We start from the raw sequence: 24,233 nt of genomic DNA on the forward strand, positions 1-24,233 counted from the left end.
GCAGACCAACGCCCCGATTTTATAGTTTCACATATCAAAAGCTTGAAATAAAGTCAAGGATAAAAGCAAGGCTGTTTTCCTGAAGAATGATCTCAGTCTTCTTGTTTGCACAAAAAAACCTCTCTGAAATGCAAACAGATGTAGGATGCCAGTGATGTTTTTGGTTACAAGACCTCCTTTCCTGGGTTAATTTAATGACCAGATTAAGTAATTAAAATTAATGCCTTTAAACTACTTGTTCTGAAGCCAATCACCAAGTTTAAAGCAGTTTAGAGAACTGAAAAGAAAAATCAAACACCTGTCCAATAGCTTCATACAGTAAAGACAAACAGATTAAGCCTTTTCATTTAAAGTCTATGTAAACATTCTCTTGGACTTCTGGATCAGACCCCTTGGGTTTTATGAAGGTGCTTTATGTTGATGTGAATGAGCACTATGATTTTGAGATGAGTCTAATGTATCTGAATGTTCTAGCCATTAGAGAAAATAAAGAATTTTTTTTTTAAGTATACACAATCGGATTCAAGAGAGCAACCCCCAGAATACAAACTGTACACTTAATAAGAAGTGGAAAAAAATATTTAAACATGTTTTCAAGAAGTTATAGACATTGCCTCTACTATGCCAAACTCAGACACCATATTAAATGCCCAAGGAAAAACTGCAATTATTGCTATGAAATATACTTTGTATTTGGATAAGAATCCGTGTTGAGTTCTGGAATGGAAACTCAACATTTATAAACTAGAAAACACAACTGCGACACGCATACTTAAAAATCTAAACAGGTGTCTTGTTACTTTTCGGTAAAGAAAATAGGTTGCATTACAGTCACGTCAGTGGAGAAAAACATTCCAACTGAACCAAGTTATTCTTACCAAACTGATCCCCTCTTTACAGTCCTGTTTTTCCTTGATCTAGGGAATTATCATTTCATGTATTTATTATCTGTGTAGTGAAAAGCAAAGGCAAAAAAAAAAAAATCACATCTTTAACTGCTGATAATGCTTACTGTATAATCACACCAGCCAATGCTTTTAATATGCAATTAAAGGGATTGGAAGAAGAATAAACATCTACTTGGGCAAATGGACAAATAATAGTGAAAGATATTAAGTATCTAATAACTGAACTGCCATTATTATCTAGCACTGACCATACTTCTACAGATGTGTAATATATTACGGAACTGCTGTATTTGCTTTTCTTTCATATATAATAAAGAATTTTTTTAAAATGTTACATAATTTGTATATAAACATAATAAACATCCTAATACTCACAGAAATTACAACATTGTATTACGCGAATTTCATTCAATTTTCAGAAGAGGAATAATTTAATTATTCAAGACTACATTATATAGTATAAACTGAGTAAACAAGTTATAACTGAACTGGTGGTCTATTCTGAAATGCAGTCTGTGAATCTTCACAATTACATTGTGATATCAACTCAGCAGCTTCAAAACAAGCAACAGTGAAGTCATTAGAGGAAGATTACTACACAACTTTTCATAGTAATACCTGAAAAAACTCACTGCCATCGTTCTTATACTATTGGCACTTTATTCCTCAACTTTTGTAATTTTAAAGTGAATGTTGTATCTAAAATAGATAAATTGTTTCTGAATGAGCCCTTTCTATTTAACTCTTACTCCCAGAGTCTGGAATTTGGAAGATACATAAAAATGGCACAAAAGTTACCTGCCTGAAGATTAACTTTTTAGAAGCGTTCAGGTGTTTAAACTGAACGAGAATATTTCAAAACAGTAACAAATATTTTCAAATACAGTGACAGTGAAATAAAAAGTTTTGCCCTTTTGCTCTCCTGTTCATTAGTCAAATACATTTAAAAAAAATCTTTTTGAAAGTGTTCTAATACAATTTCTCTCCTATTATTGTCCAACTCAAAGCCCAAAGTATTATTAATATCTTCATCCCCACAACTAGTGTAGAAATGCCTTTTAAATACCTGCTAGCAGAGACTATTAATAAGAATTTGCTTACAGTATGTAACAGCATTGATACCTCCATAACCTACTCCACGTATCTGGAATGTTGCTGTATGTTCATAACCATTCTACTGCTGATCTTGCATGAAGTACTGAAGAGTTAAAAAACCAAAACAAACCCCACTTTATTATTGTTAATTTAGTAACAATTTTAAAATAATATTAAAAAGAAAGCCAGGTTTGTGAGGAGTCACTCCAGTTCCCTTCCTTACAAATTCCTTTACTCTCCATGAAAAAATACATATATATGAGTCAGAGCCACTGGACACAAAGGCAGCGTGAGCAGATTAACCAGCCTAACCATCAAACTCATTGGGCATCAGTACACCCAGCGCTTCCAAGAGGTTCTTGCCACTACGCAACATTTTGTAACAGCACCCAATGAAAAAATTTTCAAGGCACAGATGGAGGAATTCAGAATACTGCACTGTTTATTCACACTTTCATGTAACTCTCATTTCAATAAAACGGCCCTCTATAATAAACAACCCCAAACCAAGGTAAAGATCCTTTGATCTGACAGTGGAAAGCGACTCTAAACTCAGTATAATTGGATGAAGTGTTGCCAGTGTCAGTAAATCATCTCTTTTCAAACTGATACTGTGTTTCAAATCATAAATACTTCAAAGGCTTTTTTTTATATATATTGTTCCCCCCACCACACCCTGTAATGAAAGCAACCATGAAACAATATACAAGTCTACAGGACAAACCACTACCGACTATTTCAAGAGCTAAATTAAGAAAAATGGAGACAAGCAAAACTATACCTCTTGAAATTGTGACATAATGAGGTTCATCAGGAAGGGTAACAATTGTAGTTTTAACCATAAACACATATTCCATAACTTCTTTCTAAACAGAAGGTGGAGAAAGATCCTTTCACCTGTACTACTGCTTTAAGAGAATATCATTGTACATAGAACTAGAACAAATCTTAGATGTGCTCTACGAAGCTATTAGGAAACCAAATGTGTTACCTATATGTAGAGTTGATCATTATTTATCAGGACTATTCAAACCTTTAGCTCAGCTTATGGGTAGTTATTAAAACTGCTGAAGATAAGCATTGATAGTCAGGATTAACAGAGGAAGAAAAAAGGACTAGCACTGCCAAAGGGAAAATCTAGTGTAATTCACATGAAGTATATGACATTAGCACATAACAGACGGCAAAAACAGTGCTTCCTTAACATTTTTATGTCACACATGCCCTTTTTTTGCATTTATTACCACTATTCATAAATGCAAGTGTTCATATAACAGATAACCAAATTATAATTTCAAGAGTTCTATACAAAGGTAAAAAATCATACATATGTTTGAGAGAAATGTCTAAGCATGATTTGACATTGCAAGCCACTGAAAAGTTTACTTCAAGATATTCACATTTATCACTGAAGAGAAGGGAATGATCAAATCTTAGGAGACAGTCTGGCCATGCCCCTTTCTACGTAAGTCAGATACATAGAAGTACACTGTCATCTTAGTAAAGGCAAAGTTGTCACAGAATGAAGGTGCTTTGTGATTGTAAACTTGCCAAGCCAGATTCTCCATTCCACAGACGAAGGAGTCTCAGAAGCATTAACCAAGTTGTCACTTGCTTTTCATATGCCGAAGTCAATACTTCTTTCACAGTTCTCACCATTTTGCTTCCCTAGTTTCAGATTTTAAAAAATAATCTTCCCTAACAAAGGGAACCAATATCACAGCTCATCACAACTTCTCCAAATGTCTGGGTTTTTGTACACCATTATGGAGCTGCTCATCTAGTGCCTCAAGCATAAAGCAAAGTTTAATATTCTCAGAAACATGAAATTAAATAAAATCATTAACTTTATCATTCCCAATCACAGACTGCAAGTCAATTTAAACCATGTAAGAAATATATGTCATTATACATAACCACAAAGGGAGTTAACACAAGGAGCAAACTGAACACAAAGTGAAGAGCTCCATGAGGATTTACAGTGATAACGGATCCTAATATCTAAAACACTGTAAGAAATAATTCACAAATAACACTTGTTACAGATCTTACATTTACCATAAGCCATACTTACATTCAACAACTGGAATTTGTCTTTCAAAACAGGGAAAAAACAAAATTTGCTTTGAAATGAGAATGCAAACAACAACAGTCAAGACAAAAACGTTGAATATACCTTGTATTTGGTCATGGTGCTAAAATGGTTGTTCCTGAAGAACACACAAAGTTCTCCTTCTTGGACAGCTGAAGTCAACTCACACAGTCCATGGTATGTCAACTGCGTAGCTGTGTTATTTAGAAATTGCTCAGCTACAAATCCTACAAAAGCAATACACAGTTATAGGCGCCTAATATAGAAAATCTTGTTACAATGGTAATATTTTTCCTACCTTCTCCCTACCAAAATGCCCCCTTATTACCACAAATCTAAGGGAACACATTCAGAGAGCAAAACAAGTTAAAAGTTCTAAAACTTCAGCATTATAGATAACCCTGTCGTGTTCAGAAATGCTATAGCCACTTCTAACATTACTGATTTTTTCCTTGTCACATAGTATATAACTCACGTTCTAATTATAGTAGATAGCATATAGCCAAGCAGAAATCTGAATGCTGCCCACAATACCTTTTCATAAAAGGAAGTTCTCTCCAGCTTTTTAAAAAATGTATTTAATGGACCAAGAGAACGAGGCTGATCCTCGGTGTGGAAATCACATCAGAGAAGTTTAGAAGACAAGCACAGCACTGTCTGCCTGGGCAGGCAAAGTAGTTCAGCAGACAGAACGCAGCTTTTCACACTTGTATCTCTCCATGTTGAGACCCACATAACTAAGATTTGACAGGGAAGATACTTCGATAAAGCACAGAAAACATGTACGCACCTTCACTAACGAGTTCACTGTTGTCTGACTGTTTACAAGAAATTATCTTCTCCACTAACTGATTGTAACTGCAGTTACCAACTGCTTTTACTATGTCAGCAACCTGGAGCAGGAAGGAAGAGCACACGAAACAGAGAACTTAACCTTTGTGAAGAACAAAACACAACTGTAAACCTATGGCACTTACTCATAAGAAAATAAGAAGAGTTTCAAAGAGAGGACATTATCAACCTGAAAATAGCAGGCCAAGAAGTTTTAGCCCACACTGTTACAAATTTTGTGGTCTTGGTTCCCATTTTAAATCCTTAAGTTAATGCTTAACATCAAAAACTGTTGCTGAAGTGGACAGAGGAGAGAATGGGGCATCAGTTGGCTCAGGTGGGTCAGGAGGAAGTCTAAGGGGATAAGTGAACAGCAACTTTCACAAACAAGGCATAAAAAGGAAAAACAAACCTAAGGCACAACTATTCCAGCCAAACTCAACAGTTTCTCTTTAAGTAAACAGTTCCAGCTTACTGTTTATTAAATAATGTAATTAAAAATAAATTATATGTTTGTTGAAGATGCAGTTCTCTCTAATTGCTTCTATGATGACATCCTCAATTCTCAAAAGCAGTGACTAGTAAATCAGAATTAAAGGAGGAAAGTAATCTTGCATTCCTTTCAAGTGTTCCCTACCAAGCTTTCAGAAACAATGACTGGGACACCATATCTGGCAACTTCCTACCTTCCTCAGAACAGCAATTCTTATTTACATGGTCATAAATTCGGCACAGAAGGTTTTGAAAGTTAGCATTACTACAGGCATAGTCTCTGTAAAGCTACCATACTAAAAAACATTACAGCCTGTATTCACCCCTCTCTGAGGAAAACTCAATTTTTCTGACTACATTTAAAAAAAAAATTATTATTTACTCCAGTTAAAATTCTGAAGTATCCCACTTCCCCCCAATAAAATTCAAAATAACTTATATAAATCTTTGAATTATTTAAAAAATAAGTTACCTGAGGGTCCACTAACCATCCATGGTACAAGGGAATATCAAGAAGATCAAACACTATGCATTCAGGCGTGTATTCAAATACTCGTACACCTGTAAACTTCACATTGACATCCAGACCTGTCTGTAACTTATGTAGAATTGCCATTGCATCACTCATATTCTGAAAGCAGCAAAAAACAAAAACAAAAAAACCACAGATGACCAAGCAGAGCTTTGTATGGTTACTCTTGTAACCCTTCATCATTTCATAGTCATCAATCCAACATTAAAAAAACAAAATTACAAAAGCAGAAATTAGCTAAACAACTCTTTCAATGCATATTCAAATTAATCATTCTCATTGTGCCAGAAGAGATCTGCAAAATAAGTCTCCCTCCGATCAGCTGTATCTGATTGTTTCTTCTTCCACACTCCTAAGCTGCTTTTAGGCAGTGCCTATTCTTTTAGCTCCTTTTCCCACAGCCACAAGCCAGCTGTTTGCAAGAGGAACTGGACTACAAAGGAATCTGTAAGGGACTCTCTCAAGGTTTCTTCTCCCCTTTTAAGTCCTGCCTTATGAGTCAGGCTGAAGTACTTGTCACCACATAATGAATGAACGAAGCAACAGATCTACACAGTTCTACTTGCCAACTCTAATTTGAAGGTTCAGTACTTCAAGTGGTGAATAGCAATGAAGAATCCGGGTTTCTTTGTTTCACAAGAAAAGTTTTGCAACCTTATTTTGGGGATACCTTTAAATGGCCTGTAGATTGTACTGTGGAAACAAGTCATGAAAGAAGCACTTCTTATACTAGTGATCCCAATGGAATCTTAAGGGGAATCACCAACTTATGAAGATCCAATCACACAAAGCAAAGATGAGACAAGGAAAAAGTGCTTTGTGAGACAGTTCTCCTGAAGTGACATGCAGGAAAACTAATTTTCTACTAAGTGGAAGGAATCCACGAAAGGTATCATCAAAACGTATTTGCAGTATTTGCAAAAGATTCAGGGAAACTGAAATGCCCTTTTTTTTTTTTTTTTGGGGGGGGGGAGTGGGGGAGTGGTGGTGAGTTTGGTTTTCATTTTGTTTTGTTGTTCTTGTTTGTCTTCCTCATTTTTGCAATATTCTGTTGCTTAAGTGGAACTCACTCAGGATTGCAACAATAGGGAAAAAAAAATTACAAAAAACAGAAATACAGATTGGAACAGAGATGGAGACAGAAGAGACTCACAGACTAAAAGCACTGACTGTTAGAGACAGTTGCCTCTGTGCTGTCTTCTTTTAATGATAAGACAGTAAACGGCAAGAACCACAATTAATGGAACCAATAAGGGAAGACAAAAAACTGAGAATACGGATGACTGACTATAACAGATGAATAATGAGAAAACTATTAAAGAGCTAAGTAGGCTAACTAGGCCTAAGCAGGGTACATAGCGACAAGTTACTTTACCAAATTAAAAGCACCTGTTGAAATGCAGGAAATTTACAAATAAATGTATCTGTTAAACAATAACATAACCAATACATTAACTTGAACATTCATGTGATGGAGCCTGGCTGTCCTGGAGATGGCTGAACACCTGCCTACCCATGTGAAGTGGTGAATGAATCCCCTGATTTGCTTTACTTATTAAACTGTCTTTATCTCAGCCCATGAGTTTTCTCACTATTACTCTTCTTAGTCTCTCCTCCACCCCATCGAGGCAGTTGTGGGTGGGCAAGAGAGTGAGTGAGTGGCTGTGTGGCACATAGTTGCCACCTGGGGTTAAACCACAACAGTAGAAAAAAGTTTTAGTTCCTTCAGACATAAGCAACTGTATTTTAGGAGCAGTTCCCTACCTGCTCATAATTTAGACGCTGAATTTCAGATATCTCTTTAGGCTTTGCATCAAGAATGTAGTCTCCTAAAAAAAAGTGGAAAAAAAATTAAGTTTATTCCACAAAGTGTCAACACTTCTATGAACACTTCTGACTGAAGCTGACTGATCATAAATATTACCATTGAAATTTTTTATCAAAGTAATGAGAACACTTTGTTTTATAACCTGAGTTATAATTACGGACTAAAATATGAGCATAAGAAACACAGTAAGATCATATTAAAAAAACAAAATGCAAATGGCCAATGTTGTTAGTAAAGCAGCATTTCATAACCTCTTAGGGTATCACACCAATCCCTTAATTATTCAGAAATTTACCTCCTACTGTGCCTCAGCTTAAAAATACAAAAAGGTCAACTGTTCACAATAAGATAAGTAATTGCATAACACAATTTAAAAATGCAACCACTTATCCTGACTGATACTATGAATATTCCGGCAAACATTTCCACACACCAGTAATTCTGAAATGCTTGTGTTCCGTCTATGTCTACAACACAAAGGCAATTAATCAGTTAATCAAGATACTGGGGTTCAAGACTTATAACATTTTTTGTGACTACTATCCATAAGTTGCCTCTCCAAATTTTTTCAGATTTTTACTTCAATGCTTTCCATATTTATTCCCTTTCTCCACTCCTAAAAAAAAAAAAAAAAGTTACTCAAAGAAAAATACTAATTCAGATTTCCTAATTTATAATAGTTTAAGTGAAGATTGTTCAAATGGTTGAAAGGCTTTTCTTTTTCATTTTTTTAAGCTGCAGAAGAACCACTTGGCAACTGCTAATCCTGTCAACTGAATAGAAACCTAACTAATTTGAGATGGTAATTTTGTTATTCGATTTAATAAAGTAATTCCAGAAGCTAATACACACCTTCAAGAAAAAAATACAAACGTTTAGCCAACTGTGAGTATGCAGTGACTTCAGACAGTATTATTCTATCAATACGACAAAATGTTTAGACACAGACAGTGAGATATCTTAAGACTTTTTTTTTTTAATTATGTAATTAACTTTTTCTTCCACTGAAAGACTGAGCGGCATGCTTTTGAAATAAACAAGCTACATTCTTTGCAAGTAAAAAAAAAATAAAAAGAAAATATAGTAAGGTGTTTTTTTTTCTCCTGCTTAAGAAAAAACAAACATAGTCTATTAACCACAAATGTTTTTTATTTTTTAGACTATGAAGGGAAAGAACGGTGATACATGTAGCTCAAGCACTATCACAACTGCACTTTTAGCACCTAGATCATTGTGGGCTACTGAAGTTACAGACTTGTCAGATGGAAACAGCTGCAGTTTTGCTAAACAATGAATCTGATAAGGGAGTAGCGCCTGCAAATGAGGCCCAAATCACTGTGATGACTAAATTAATTTTTCCTGTTATTTTAATTGGTTTATACTACCAAGGATTAGTTATTACTGACAAGGGCACAGTTGACTTACTATACCATTTGAATTATAACAAAAAAATTGTAAGAGACACAAATAAGTTTAAATCTACTAATGTGTTGGTGGACTAAGCCATACCAACTGCACCACTAGACTAACCACTTAGGAAAGCAGCACAGAAAACTTTTAAAAGCAGTTAAGGAAAAACATGAGTAACTGAATACTGTAAGCAGTTTTCTTGAAGCATGCATTCAAGTAAAGCAGAATAAAACAATAAGTCAATAAAAAGGTCCTCCTATAATACTCACTAATAAGTATAACATATAATTGAAAATTACTAACCTAAGTATTCCATCAGCTGTTCGGCCGTTATGATTTCCATCATTGGTGGCAGCTTAATCTGTGAGAGCAAAAGTATATGCTCTTTAAAATGTCAAAACAATACAATTTAGAAAGTATCAATAAGGTATTTTTAGACAGAAGTCTTCTGATCACATTTGCCTGGTCAATCTAGAAGAGCATTAGCATACTTGGACCAAGAACCTTCCCAGGATCTCCACTAAACAACAGTTACAAGAAGATGCTTAAAAAAAAAAAAAACCACAACAAAAAAACAAAACAAAAACCAAAAAAAAAAGGTATTTTGGATTTTAGAGCAAACACATGCACACAGTGCTTTCTCTTGTTTGCAGCATAGTGCTTCCTACTCCTACCAAAATATCTCTCACCAGCATCCCCCTCGACTTTCCAGTTCTCACTGCACCAGCTCAGGCAGGATGAACTGACTGGAAACTGTAGTCACACTTAGCTAAGAACACTTCACCTTATTCAGCAAAGTCTTTGACTCCCTGCCTGCATTATACCTCCTAACCAAGTTTTAACTCAAAACTCCTGCATACAGGCAAGAGGCTGTAGAGAATCAGGTGCAGCAGCTGCTGGGGTGGGGAAGCCAGGACTCCCGCAGGCAGGAGGAAATGACCTCCGGCCCCATCCTGCGCTCACATCTCCGGGGTTTGGTTTAACTCCCGCTCCTCAGAAGGGCTTAAAAAAAAAAAAAAAAGAGTGATACAGTCCTGCATAGAAGCTAACATTTAAAAAAATACTATGTTTATGGAAATGGACCATGCAAATTTCTAATGGCTTATAATTTATAGGCTAAGAACATGTTGATCTAAAACATACAACTCTCCTGAATTCAGCACTCCAGACAAATACCTCTTGCCTTGTGAGAACAGCTTCATCAACTTCGCACACAATAGCCTGACAGTACGTACCGCCGTGCGATAACCTTGCCCTGTCCCCCGACCCAGGCTTCCTCAGTGTCTCAGAGCAAGCTGCCTGTTCCGAACGGCCTGGGCCGGCTGCTCTGCCAGCCCCACTGCTCTACCAGCCCCGCTCACCCACAGCCCGGGCAGGACGGGCCAAGGCCCTGCGGAGCACTCAGCAGCCACTCACCAGCAGCTCACCTTGGGAGGCTGAGCCAGCTCATCTGAGCAATCTGTGCAAGTTCTGTCCATAAGGAAGGTTAGCTCAGTAACAAGAAAAGACCAATCACATGTGAAGAGCCAATGCCAGAACTCAGACCAGGCGCTACCACTGCATATTCTGACAAATCAAATGGATATCAGCAGGAACATACTGTCCTCAGCGCCTCAAAAAAAAAAAAGGCCATTTTTATGATAACCTCAAACTAAAAATTTCTAACTAGAAATTTTTTACACTATCTCTTCTTTACAGCTCAGTTTGGATACATCTAAGCATAAATGGCTATATAACATTTACTTACATAATTGTTACAATCACCTAAAGAGGTAATTCATGCAGTTCTAAAAGTTATCAAAATTTTAGTAGAACTAGGCACATAGGGAACACAGCTCCCAAAATCTTTCATTGGCTGAGAGGGTTGTGACAAAAAAAAACTTTAAAGATGCTGCCAACTACACTACTGGGATCATTCTCCTACACAAAAAGCTGTAAAGTCAAGCTATTCCATATGCATTCACTTCTCAATACAATAGTAATATTATTTAGATTTCTATCACATTATGTTTTCCCTTAGGCTTATTTTATGGTCCCAAACAATCTTTTTTTCTGTTCCCTGGATATTTCAGGTATGTAATTTCTGTGCAGTGCATTAAGGCACACTGAGTTCTTCAGCTATATGACATAAAATCCTACCTAAGAAACACAAAGCAGGATTACATGGCACCCTTATTAAGCTTTTAGCATTTGATGATGGCCATCGAGTCCATCCTGAAAGAGGTTACCCCCATAAAATTACAGTTTAACACAATGACGGAAGATATTAGAAAGTGGTGCATGAACTACACCTAAGAAAGGTCACAAAAAGTATTTAGAAAAGCAAGCTTTGCATTGCTAACCTTAACTACATAGTGAGCCGAAGGTCTGAGGAAAAACTGAGCAGCCTTCATATTTAAACAAGCGGAAATACAGTGTCCTATGTTACTCCAAGAGACAACCCATGCTTGTACATACATCTTTAAATGTTTGTTTCAATACTCCTGCTTTCATTTCCATCACAGAAGCCTAAATAGTTACCACATTGTTTTGCTCAAAAGTTACTTTTTCAAGTTGGTTTCATGCTACTTTTGTTTTGTTTTTACTCAGAAGAACATTTCTGTATCTCCCTGTAAGCAGAACTCCTTGGCTCTATTGCCTAAAGGCTAAACTGCAAGTTAAGCTTATACAGTCAGTCTGCAAAAACACTTCAAAAGAAAAGCAATTTCGTAATTGTAACATTTAGAAGCACAGGTCCTATAATCTGCCAACTTAAAGCTATATGACCAGACTCCTTTGAAAGTAATAGATAGTAGAGGAGTAGAAGTTTTATCACAAGTTTAGTTCCAAAACCTGGTACTATCAAAAAGGAATTTGTAGAGTCCCAACAGGTGCTAGTATTCCAGAATTTCCAAAAGCCCAAGTGTTGCCAAACCAGTATCTCACAGATGAGAACATACACTCTAAAAGAGTCAATTTTTTTGAAGTACTCTTTTTACCTGTATCTCTAAATACACGTCTTAACTCCCATATCAAAAATACCTCCAAAAGGCATAATAAAAAAATGAATGACTACAAACAGAGAATATTGCTCCATTAATGAACAAGATTTTCATAACCACTAAAAAGAAACATTTTGAGTGCACATGTATCTAAGGTACAGTACATCTTAAGTCTTCTTGTTATTGCAGTCATTTAAGCAAATTAACATACTACCTATACTCTCCCTTTACTCAGTGAGGGCTATTTCAAAAAAAGTTGTTTTGAATGAGGGCAACTGGAACATAGAAACAGGAGGTCACAAAAATGTTAGTATAGTTAAAACAATGTTCTAGCATGGGGTTAAGAAGGTTGCATCTTGAGCAGCTGAAATACCTGAAAAGGTGAGTTCTCCTTAATATCTCCAAATGTTAATCTGAGTTTTTATGCATAAACTTTTCCGTGATTATTGCCCACATATCCTCTCTGAAGGCTTCCCACTTATTATTAGGCAGTAAATAAAGATTTCGGTTCTAAGCAAATTGATTATGTGCCATTTCTTATAAACAATCATGTGAATTCAACTTTCACTTCTGCACAAGCACAGCTGATACACAGTATTTGATCTCAAGGTTATCACTCCCGTTCTGGAATAAGAGAAGCACATAATTGGCCATGCAAAGGGAAGTGTTCATGAAAACCTGAAAACCAGTGTTGTAACTACTGTTCCTCAACTTTGAGTACTTGCATGCATTCGCTGAAGTTATCTGAGATCATAACTACCTACAGATGACCAAAATTCTCAATCTTGTCAGGACAGAGTTCTGAGAAAGTTGGTGGCTGATAAAAGGGAAGAGAGCCCAAATCTTCACTGTTCACCTTCTTATTCTCTGTTGTGATTTTTACTCCCCCTCCTCATCTCCTTACTCCATTTTTTCCCCTGCCACATAGCTTCTTTTCACCCAATATAAGCTATGGTATTCTTCCTCTACTTTCACATATTTTCATTTCTTGGTCTGCTTCCTTGTTGCCAAATTATAGTTACCTGACCCAATCTAGTGTTGATCTTGGGTCAGGAGAAGGGTCAGGATGTCCATCCTCAGCCTCAGTATGTAGCCAGCTACTGTCAATGGTGTGCAGATGAGCTGTCAATAAGCTTGCCATGCCAAACAATGCCAACATGGCTCTTGAGTACAAACCGTCAAAAAGAAAGGCTAATTTGGAGAGGCAATAATTAGGAAAACCAATTATAAGCAACCAGCTAACAGGAAAACCCTCAAACATATAAATAATAAGTCCCACGATGGCAGTTTCACCAATTTAGCTGCCTGCAACTCATGTAAATTCAGCTGAAGTTTTACATAGACAGAATTACAGAAAACCCATACTGTAATCCTAGCAATAAGACATTGTAGGGCATTCCCACGAGGCATTCTGATTTTCAACTACTTATAAAACTGGATATCACCTTAATTCTCACTAATGTAATATCTGATCAAAGCAGAACATCAGTTAAAAGAAAACAATCATATTTAAGGTGCAAAGGAAGAATGCTAAAGAACAAAACCTCCAAAAACTTAAATTCAAACAACAAGAACAGCGGTGTACCATTGATATGCTTTCATTGAATAAAAGGTTAAAAAGGAATATCCTGTAACCAGCTATTTCTTTTAAAACACCAGCACACAGAATGATAAGGAATAAGTTCTCCAAAGCTTTCCACTCACCACTAGATGTTACAGGAAGCACAGAACACAAATGTTAAATATTGAAGTCTAAGATAACCTTTACACCTTCTTGAGGATGGCAAAACCTACATAAGGCAATATCTTAAAATCACACACAACTTCCCTGCAGTGCTTTCACCAATGGCTAAATAGCTACATCACTGTAGCCACAGTTTTCCTGAACTTGATGAATGAGCTGTTCTGCTCAGGAAAGCATACAGACACTATAACTCGAAACAAATCATTAATCTTCTGGAAAGTTACCTTCCTATAAACAAATTTATTCTTATAATATTATTTCCACTTTGGCCTTTTCCTACATCACCTGTTACACCTGTAAACAACCTTCTACTCTTTCAATAGCAAATTTATTCCCCTTAATACTACAACACAAAAACTATTCCCATAAAGCTTTCCTATTCTGTGACTCTATTCTATCAGCTCATCAAGCTTTCAGGGTTGAATTGCCAGCATTTCTTGGTAAGTACCCCCTCGTCCTCCTTTTGCAATGCACACAACCTCATAACACTTCTCCAACAGATATCCCTTTCACATATAAAGGTTAATAATCACATTATGTGTTATATTTTGATTACATAAAGTAAAAGAGAATTATTTTAAGAGTACAGAAGGCCCATATCAATGATGGCTATTAGAACACAGGAACTTCCAGGTCTCAAAGCTGTACCTGATCATGACCCGATTTACTCGTTAATTTAAATACAATCTATGCTGCATAACTACATGAGTGTATCCCTATTATTCAGGCAATTACTTGTACAGGTCTGTATTTTGTACAACTCTGTACACACTTTGTCACACAAAAATAACCTATTTTCTCAAAATACCACCTATGTTTTCACTGTTATAAATAGTAATGCTTACTTACTCGAAACCTGCACACATCTGCAAACCATACCTTGCTCCGTTTAGTGAAGTATCATGTAGATTTTGATTTCTATTTTAAGGCGACAACAAAGTAAATCTCTATATAACAGCAGCATCTAGATAGTATATTGGCAATAGACTGTAAGCCATTATTTATTTATTTCCCGAGCTCCCTATGCGAGATACGTGCTGAACAGCAAGAACAAGTCTGCATCTTCACCAGCACAAACTTCCCGGGGTGCACTAAGGCGCTTTTGGCACGGCTGCCCCCGCACACTTTCCGCACTCCCCGCCGGCGCTTCCAGGTCACGGCGCTGCCCCAGCGGCCCCGCCCGCCCCGCGCACCCGCCATGGCGGCAGCCGGCGTCCCGCCGCGCCCGTACCTTCCAGGCCAGGAGCAGCACGTTCATGATGGCCAGCAACGGGCAGGGGCCGTTCTCGTTCTGCGTGATGACGGGCGTGTTCTCCTCCTTCCAGCGGACCCACTTGATGTGATAGACCGACTGGCCCGGGAAGCGCTCCTTGGAGGCGGAGAGGAGCTGCGAACCCCCCGCGGGCCTGTCCCCTGCGGGCTCCGGGGCCGGGCCCCCCGAGGAGGCCCCCGCCACCACCGCCTCCTCAGCGTCGCTATTGAGCTCGGAGCTGCTTGGGCAGCAGGAGTGCAGGTTGGAGAAGGACTCCAGCGAGTCTAGGCTCCGGGACTCCTCCTCCGGGGGGCTGGGAGCCCCACTGCTCCCGGAGCCGGCCCCCGCAGGACCGCTTTCGGAGGCAGGCACCGCTTCGGGGCTCTCCGGCACCGCCAGTCCCGCGCCGTCCGCCGCCGGTGGGCTGTCCTCCGTGGCTCCTGAGGGAGACGCCGTCCGAGGGGCCGTGACGGGAGCGGGGGCCAGCTGAAGGGAAGGGCTGCGCCGCCCGCCGCCCTCCTCAGCCGCGGCGGGCCCGTCCCTGCAGCCGCCCTCGCCCGCCGCCGCCTCTTCCAAGAGGAGCTGGCTGGCAGGGCCCCCGCCGCCCCTCTTCAGCGACCCCGGAGGCGGCGGGGGCTGCGCCAGGCTCTCCATGGCCGGCCCGCCGGCCGCCCGGCGCCTTCGCTCTCTATTGGCACTGCAGCGGCTGAGTCTTCGCCAACAGCGCCCGAGACGCCATCATAGGAGCGACGGCTCCGCCCCGCCGGGGACGTGTGGGCGGGAGGGGGAAGCAGCCGCAGGTCACGGCGGGGCCCGGGGCGGGGGAGCGCCCCGAGGGCGGGGCGGCGGGGCCGGGGAACCCGCCGGCGGGGCGGGGAGCGAGATGGTGGCGCCGGTGGCTGCGGGAGGACGGGGAACAGGTGGAGAGCGCCCGCGAGTCGCGTGAAAGGCGTGTGGAGCCCGGCGCGAGCCCGGGAGGGGCAGCACGGGGCGCGGCAGCCGCAAGGCAGGGCCGTGCCTGCGTCCCGGGGCGCGCGGAGCGGCTGCGGCCGCCTCAGGACGCGCGGCTGAAGCGGCGCAAGCACCGGGGGACCCCTCTCCCGGGCAGGACAGGCCCCCGCCCCAGTGCTCGGGGCAGCCGCCAACGGGAATCGGAGCGGAAACCGCGACGCTGCCCCGCCCACCTGTTTTGCCGGAAGGTGGCGGGGGCGGGGCCGCGCATGCGCGAGATGTGCAATGAACAGCGCCGCGCCCCGCCGGTGCCCGGCCGCCCGCGGGCGCTGAAGTGGAGCGCGGCGGGAGCAGTGACAGCCCCTGGGACGAGCGCTCCTCAGGGAGGGGGCAGCTTTTCTAAACGTTTTCAGTGCTTTTAATTGCCGTTTGTTAGATGTTTGTGTTATAAAAGCACGATCGTGGTGAGAGTGACATAATTTAAGAACTAATGCAGTTATATTATACTTCTACCTAATGAGTCTATTTCCTTCTGTAGAAACCTTCAGCTTTAAGTACAGTTTTGGGAAGATAAGAATTCAACTCTTTTTCTGTTCTCAGCAGTTCTCTCGTGTAAGCTCTTTGTAAACAGTTGCATCAACTTTACCAGCCTTATCTGAAGTACCACTATTGTAATTGTGCTTCTATGTATGTGTTTGCATAACAACTTTACTGTAACAGTGTTAGCAGAGTAAGGGTTTTTTGTGCTGTAAGAGCAATCAGAAAGGAAAAGCACAAATAGAAGTGGAGTGGCAATAAACTGAGAAGCTCATCACAAACCTTAATATAAAAATATATTTGAGTTATCGTAGTCGAATGAAAGAAGTAGCACATTAACATATATGAAATGAAACATTTGTCTAAACGGCTCACATTTTTGTCTTCATTGGAGAATTTTCCTTTACACTTGTGAAGGTTGTTCAACGCAGCCTCAAAATGAAGAAATGCCTGTTCCGTGGGAGGACTGCAATGTTTCACAGCACACGGAGCACCAAGAGAAATAGGTGACCTAAAGTAAAACTCGAAAAGTAAGTATATTAGTTTCTGCAAAGAAAAACGTGCATCTGACGAAGGGATAAAAGAACCCAGCTGATGCGATGCGTTTACACTTTCGTAAAACTTCATGATGGCAAACGGCACTGCCAGGGCCCTTCGGGGACCCGGGAGGCCGCCGCTCCGCTCCGCAGGCAGCCCCTGGGCGGCGGCAGGCGTGAGCTCGCCTGCTTCTGCCGGGAAAAAATCGTGCGGCCGGGGCGGCCCTGCCGCTGTGCCTCGGGCGGACCGGCGGCCGGGGCCCGCCCTGATTTGCTGCCGAGATAACACAATCGGCCCGGCCCCCCAGCCCCGTCCCCGCCCGGCAGCGCCGAACTCTGCTCCGCCGAGCCCGCCCCTTGCGCGCAGCGTGGGGAGGCGGGGCGGCTCGCGCGTCCTGGGCGTGCCCTGCGGCCCCGCCCCGCCGGTGGCGTCGCGCGGGCGGGGGCGGGCGGCCGGGGCAGTCGTGGCGCGGGGAGCGGAGCGGAGTGGGGCGCTGCCGGGCGGGGGGCGCCGGGCCGAGCCGCGGGCGGAAACGGTCCTGCAGAGCGGCGGGGGACAAAGCGGAGGGAGGTGCAGAGCTTCGCCCCTCCCCATCCCCGCGCCGACTGGGGCGGATGTGCTGTGGGTAGGCGGTGGCAGGGCCTGGGCCCGGCGAAGATGGATCTGGCGGGGACGATAATCCTGCTGTGCTCCTGTGCGGCGGGCGCTGGAGGTGAGGAGCGGCTGGGCCCGCCCGGCTCCGCGGGGCCCTGGCCTGCAGCCCTGGTTGGGGGCTGCCGACCGACCTCCCTCGCTCCCTTCCTTCCTCTCTCCCTCCCCGCCGCGGCTCGGGGCTGGGCGGCGGGCCCCGCTCCCGGGGCGGCAGGCCGCGGCAGGCTGCCGGCTGGGCTCTCCTTCCCGTCGCCCACTCCCGCGCGCGGTCCTCACCGTCCTGCCCGGGCCCTCTTGCCCCGCCGCCTGGGCCGCCCCGGCACCCCCACCCCTTTCCGGGACTTTCCGTCGCCGAGGATCGAGTCAGCTGTTCTCCGCTCCTTTCTTCTCCGGCCCCTCTCCCCCACCGCGCTCGGCTGTCCCTTCTGCCCAGCTCCCTGCTCTCAGCTCCGCTTCAGTCCCTCGGGACTTTTCTCGCGGTCCCAGGAGCCGTTTCCCGGTTACCGTTCCGCGGGCGGGAGCAGCCGCCGGCGGCTCCGGGGAGCTGCTGTCAGGGGGAGGCGGCGGCGGCCGCTGCGGGGGGCGGGTGCCCGCGCAGGTGTCCCGCTGCCTGCGGAGCGCACAGACCGGCCCTGCCCCCGAAACCAGGAACCCGGATTGACGGAAAGTTCAGTTCAAGGAAATGAAAGAGGAGCCCGGGCTTTTCCTGCAGCGTTACTGTGGCCTCAAAGAGGGTCTTCGCTTTCCCCCAGGCCAGCGAAAAAACAGTTACCGGGGGCGTGTAACTCTGTAACGGCTCCTCTTATGTCCTGGAGATCCTTTCCGACTCAGAACATTCTTGTTTTTCAGCACTAGGGAACAGTTGAGGCAGTTTCTTGACAGTGTCTGATAATGTTCAATTGGTCAGGGCATGGTAGGGAGTTAGTTTCAGATTTCAATAAGTAAAGGTGCGTTTCTGAGGGTGTTTCGAGGGAAGAATGGATGGAGCAGCTGATAAGGACTTAATTCCTCTGTTTCATTTGGCGATTCTCTTTATCTGGGCTCTATGTCTACGTACATCAATATGTAGGTTGATTAACAAAGGCTCTAGCCCTAAGTCCTGGTCTTTTATACGTTCTCAAAAAGTAACATTAAAGTGCATGAAAACTTCAGCAGGTTGTACTTGTGACTAAGCTGCGAGGTAAAAAGTGAGCTGATTTTCGTAGTTAGAGCTGATCCTGTTATTTATACCATTAGGACAGCAACACACAGAAGATTTTGATGGTGACTTTTCTGTCATAAATTCTTGGAAACAATCAAGATATTTCAGACTTAATTATTGGCATACTTTTCAAGGCCTCTTTGTTTTCTGAACTGAACTGTGCTGGCACAGAATTAATTCAAAGTGATTCATTAGCCAGTTGTGATGGTTGTTTCTACTCTTTAATTCTAGACAGGCAAATAGACCTTTTAAGTTAAAATCACAGTAAGCATATAAAGTGCAGTCCTTTGGATATACAGCAGCAAGTTCATGAAGTGTATTTTATTTTAGAAATGCTTGTTAATTTTTTTCTTTGAAAGAATGGGCACCTTCAACATTTCTGGCACTAGGAAGCACACCTCACTAGCAGATAACAGAAGCATGTGTCTTTTGGTGTTCAGCAGTAAAGGTAAATCTTTAAAGAATGCTTAATAATGCTGGGTAGAAATCTAGAAAATATGGCTGATACACATCTCCAAAATATCCTAAGTAACTTTTTTTGGTAGAAGTCTCAATATAATTATGAAAGGTTTATCATAACTTTATGCTGAATTAAAATTAGTTTTTAATATTAAAAATTTTTATTTTAACTGTTCAGCTTTCCAGAGTTCCTTAATTACTGTAAATGTTTTATTTTACTGAAAAACAGAGTTCTTCATTTGCATGCTCTTCTTCTAGGCAGGCATTAATATTTGTGTGGAAAAGGGCAAGTTCATGATTCTTGATGATGGGAGAGCAGCACAATCTGGAAACAACTGAAGAAAACCCAGCTAGTTACCTCTGTTTCATTTGTGTAAAGCGTATCTTGTGCTCACTAATTTTACACGAATCTTGAAGCTGTGAAGTTGTCTAGTTTTAAGCTATATAGGTATTAAATAGCAATAATTTTGAAAAATCCGTTAATCCACACTTTTTAACAAACATGCTCTTCTGTCTGTTGAGTCTATGATCGGAATATTTTTACGGGATACCTCTTTGTTTAACACTGCTTTCAGAATTATGCCAGGCTTTTTCCCCGTATACCATATTTATACTCTATTGTAATAGTCTTCAGACACTTTAGATAAAAGATACATTATAGATTAAAAGACCCAATTGTACCTTTAGTTCACAGTTAGATATGAATCACAAAATAAGCAATTTAGAATATTAACGTACAGCATAATTTAGATGGTTCATTTGAGGAGAAGGATTAGAGTGATTTAATACCTGAATGAAATATCTTTGTTTTGACAGAAAAAAAAATATTTTGTAGTTTGTATTGATCTTAAAATTATGTGAAAGGAATGCAATCAAAAGCGACCACTAGCATTGCAGTAATGAAGTATACTGCAATGTCTGTATATATGCTGCTTTACAGTTCACTGTATTTTTTATGGTTAAAACAAATAAGTTATCAGCAGTTTGGCCTAATAGGCCCTGAAACACAAGCTTAATCCAGTTTTGCTATTGGATCACTTTTAGGATGCTCTTAGACATTTTTGTTTCTTTGCTACTGCTGAATAAATATGGCCTTCACAAAACAAGTGACCCAGTAGGTCAGTTTCAATACAGTTTCAATAGTGTGAGAAGAAAAAGCCATGCCAATTTTTCTAATATAATTGGGGAAAGGTAGAACTTATCTGAAGTAGGTACATGTATCTTAGCTTCTAGTATATAATGCCCTGAATTTTAAGAATTCTTTAAAAATAAAAAGTGAATCTCAGCATTTTCCCCAATATCCTTGGAATTACTTGGCTTAAGGGATCTATTCACTGGCTGGGTCTGTTAATAATTCTGACATGTATGAAGTGGTCCTTAGTTTGGGCATATTATCTGCAGCTTTTAATAGTGTGTTTTGTTGCATATGATGAAGATGCATGCAGATATATTAAACAGTACTTAATTATCTGTACATAAGGATGTTCTTTGAGGAATGGAAATAACTGATAAAACCTTTCCTTCTCCCTGAGGGTCATTAAAAAAAGGGGGGCAGGGAGAAAGGGAAATAGAAAATACAGAAAATAGAACTAATGAGATCCCAAAAAAAGCTTGGATTTAGCAAGAGTGATCATACTTTGGCTAGGCTGATCAGATGCTGAATATCACTGCAAATCTCTGATCAATTGTTTTCACTGGTACAGCACACTCTTCTATGTTGCAAGGACTTGTAGGTTGTATCTTAGTATCTTGTGCTGCTGGATATTGAACTACCAATTTCCCAAAGAGCATGAGAGAAATTCTGTTTTTTTCTGGACACATGGGGGAGTTCTGGGAAGGCATTTATGAGCTATCAGCATCTGAGTGATTTAGTTTGCATTCTTGCTATAAATTGAGAAGAATACTAGCCTTCATTAGCATGGCACTCAGCCTCCAGCATTTATCTGGGGTTTAAAATAAAAGCATTGCGAATTTTATGAGACTGTCTCTGGTAAAGGCAGCTGTCAGATGGTTGTTTCAGAAATGTCCATGGTAATTAAAAGTAAATAAAATCAAGTGTTTAGATAATAACTTTGAAATGCCATTGCCCAAAAGCCTAAGACTGCAGCTTATTTTGGTTTTCAAATGGATTTAAATGTTTGGTTGTGCAGTATGGCAGAGCCACTGTAATGAGTTACTGCTGTCTGGCAGTCCTGCCCTGGCCATGCGTCCCCACCTCTCCTTCACCACTTCTTGTGTTTGGTGGCATGAAGAGCCAATTCAACCTGCTAATTTAAGCAGAAGAAATTAATCATTTCCTGTCTGACATGTATTAATAACTTCTGTTCGTTTAGTATGCAGACCCAAGCCTAGTGGGGAGGAAGAGCTGGGACTTGCATTGGGTGAGCGGGAAGAGGGTGGAAAAAAAAAGGTGGAGGTTTGTGTGCTGCTTATACTGGTGCTGCCATACTGCCTAACTATGCCCTAAGTGTGAGTTTTCAGTGAATGGAAATGATCCTGCCTTGACTTCTTGTTTACATGTATTTCTTTCAACAAAAACTAACTTGATCAGTGGAGAAAGTCTGGTTTTCAGCTGTATCAGTTATAGTGCCAGCACAAGGGCAGAGCATAAAGGGAATGGATGAAGAAGGACCTGCCCTTCTGCTGGCAGTTATGAAACTACAACCTGAATGTGAAATTCAAGTTGGGAACTATATGGTAGGATAACTGTCCTTCGGTGTACTGAAGCACAAAAGTGCTAAATCTGAGTGCTGTGTACACCCTCTAGTGTCCCATGTAAAGGGAACATTTTTTTAAGATAAATAAACTCTACATTGAAAACATCTTGAAGAAGTACAACTTGCTTTGATAATTAAATTATAATAATAATTCTCTTAAAGAGATTTATCATATGCTGGCATTTCAAATCTGCGAATCAGTAAGGACACTTGCAGTAAAAAGAGTTGTTTGGTAAGTTAGCCTGGCTGTTGAACACTTTCTGATAGTTTATCAAGTTGTATTCTGTGATTTATTTTTTTTTCTTTCCCCCTAGCAAGCTTGACTTGTGTTTGAACTATTTGCTTTTGTCGTGCAAGTCTTCACCTTTTAAAACAATGCATGCTTGATTTGTCCTCTTATGGGAACTTAAATGTTGTCATCTTTTACCACAATATGCGTAAATGTAATAGATGTTTGTATTTACGTTGCCAAACTTTCAGTACTGTTTATTGCCGGTCTTCTTTATGTGCACTAAGATAGCTCCTATAGGATTTCCTCCATTATCTTCCCAGGTACTGAGGTTAGTCTGACATGCCCGTAGGTCTCCAGGCCCTCCTCCTTGAAGACAGGGTTGATGTTTGCCTTCCAGTTGTCAGGAACCTGCCTCTGTCACCATAACCTTTCAAAAAGGTGATAGCCTCCAAACAGCATCAGCCAGCTCCCTCGCACTCCTGGCTGCATCCCATCTGATCCCGTGAACTTCTCTATATGCAACTGGCTTAAGTGTTCTCGAGCTCATTTCCTCTGCTGCCGGTACTGCCTCGTCAAACAGTTGTTATATATAGCCGCTCAAGGTGTGCCAGGAGGCTCACAGCTAAAATCCCAGGGGTGATGCATTTTACCCTTTGTATGAGCTCAGTTAGAAGGTGAGAATGTATAACTCAGACTCCTGCCTATCTGGTGTGATTTTTGTCTGTTCAGAGCAGCGACTGTAGATACTTTATTTACAGCTCTCTAGGGATGCTGAAGAGATATAAACCCTCATACACAAATATCTTTCACAGGGACTGTTGCCTTCAGGTATTTGCCTAAATGTTCTGCCTAATTCTGTTTTAAATTCCTTCCTTGTATTTGGTTCTAAGCCCATGAGAATAAAGCTTCATTCCTGGAGGGATTTTGTCATAGGAAATGCCACATCTAGTTTAGCAAGTCTTTAGAAGACTCTGCTGTCAGGTTCAAAAGCCATCCCATTGTCTCTGTTAGATGTCTGTATCCTAAAGGATTTCTGTCCACTAGCGTAGCATTTAGTATAATTTAGTATAATGTTGGCTTATTCCACTAGGTTGCTTGGAAAGGTGTGATGCTGTCCTTCATATTTGATTGATGGCAACATGATACATGAAATTTGTAGAGAAGTTCCCTTAAACTGTATCTAGATGCTCATGGTTCCATGTTCCTTACTGCAGGCTTCCTGATCATATCCTTATTTCAAAATATATTTGTCTCGCAGTCTCTATTAAAAAAGCCACCACACTAATTTGCCAACAAAATAACCACAGTAGTTTGCCACAGAGAACTGTGTTCATGGTATTGTGATGATTTATTGGGGTGCACTACTCCGATTCTGTGGTAGACTTCTTCCTTTTTGATGCAGGATCTTCTAATTACAAAAGCTGGAGCTGGCAGTTGGACCTGCTTCATGTACCTCAGTGAAGTCTTCTTTCCAGTTTAACAATTGTTCACCAAGGAATCCTGTAAATTCTTGTTACCAAGGTTGAGTTAGTTTTTAAGCTATCTTTGTGAATAGGGTAATAACTTGATATGTAGCTGCTTTTATTAGAAGGCGGTTGTGTATCAGTTGCAGATTTTGAATGCTGTAGCCATGTTGATGTTCTACATGCTTCTGGAGGTGAAAGTAAATGTTAAGTTTGAAGCCTTGATTTCAACCCTGTCTGAAGTCCCTTTTTAGAAAACCTAAGAAGTGGTACATACTATAGGTGTTATGCAGCTGTTGGGTTTACGAAGGTGGGAGCAG

General features: G+C 41.2%; 2 protein-coding genes across 2 annotated transcripts in view; one reads left to right on the forward strand and one right to left on the reverse strand.

The window, feature by feature from the left end:
* Positions 1-15,964, reverse strand: part of MINDY2 (MINDY lysine 48 deubiquitinase 2) — a 28,012-nt gene extending 12,048 nt beyond the window's left edge. The window contains exons 1-6 of the mRNA XM_065847026.2: positions 15,145-15,964; positions 9,492-9,549; positions 7,715-7,779; positions 5,891-6,049; positions 4,886-4,988; positions 4,180-4,322 (exon numbers count right to left, since the gene is read on the reverse strand). Coding sequence (XP_065703098.1) covers positions 4,180-4,322; positions 4,886-4,988; positions 5,891-6,049; positions 7,715-7,779; positions 9,492-9,549; positions 15,145-15,819 — 1,203 coding nt within the window. The 5' untranslated portion in view covers positions 15,820-15,964. The remainder of the gene's footprint in view (positions 1-4,179; positions 4,323-4,885; positions 4,989-5,890; positions 6,050-7,714; positions 7,780-9,491; positions 9,550-15,144) is intronic.
* A 1,675-nt stretch (positions 15,965-17,639) lies between these two features.
* ADAM10 (ADAM metallopeptidase domain 10) overlaps positions 17,640-24,233 on the forward strand; it is a 45,651-nt gene continuing 39,057 nt past the window's right edge. The window contains 1 exon segment of the mRNA XM_065847411.2: positions 17,640-17,902. Coding sequence (XP_065703483.1) covers positions 17,848-17,902 — 55 coding nt within the window. The 5' untranslated portion in view covers positions 17,640-17,847.

Source organism: Patagioenas fasciata, chromosome 12 (genome assembly GCF_037038585.1).
Source record: "Patagioenas fasciata isolate bPatFas1 chromosome 12, bPatFas1.hap1, whole genome shotgun sequence".
Lineage (NCBI taxonomy): Eukaryota > Metazoa > Chordata > Aves > Columbiformes > Columbidae > Patagioenas > Patagioenas fasciata.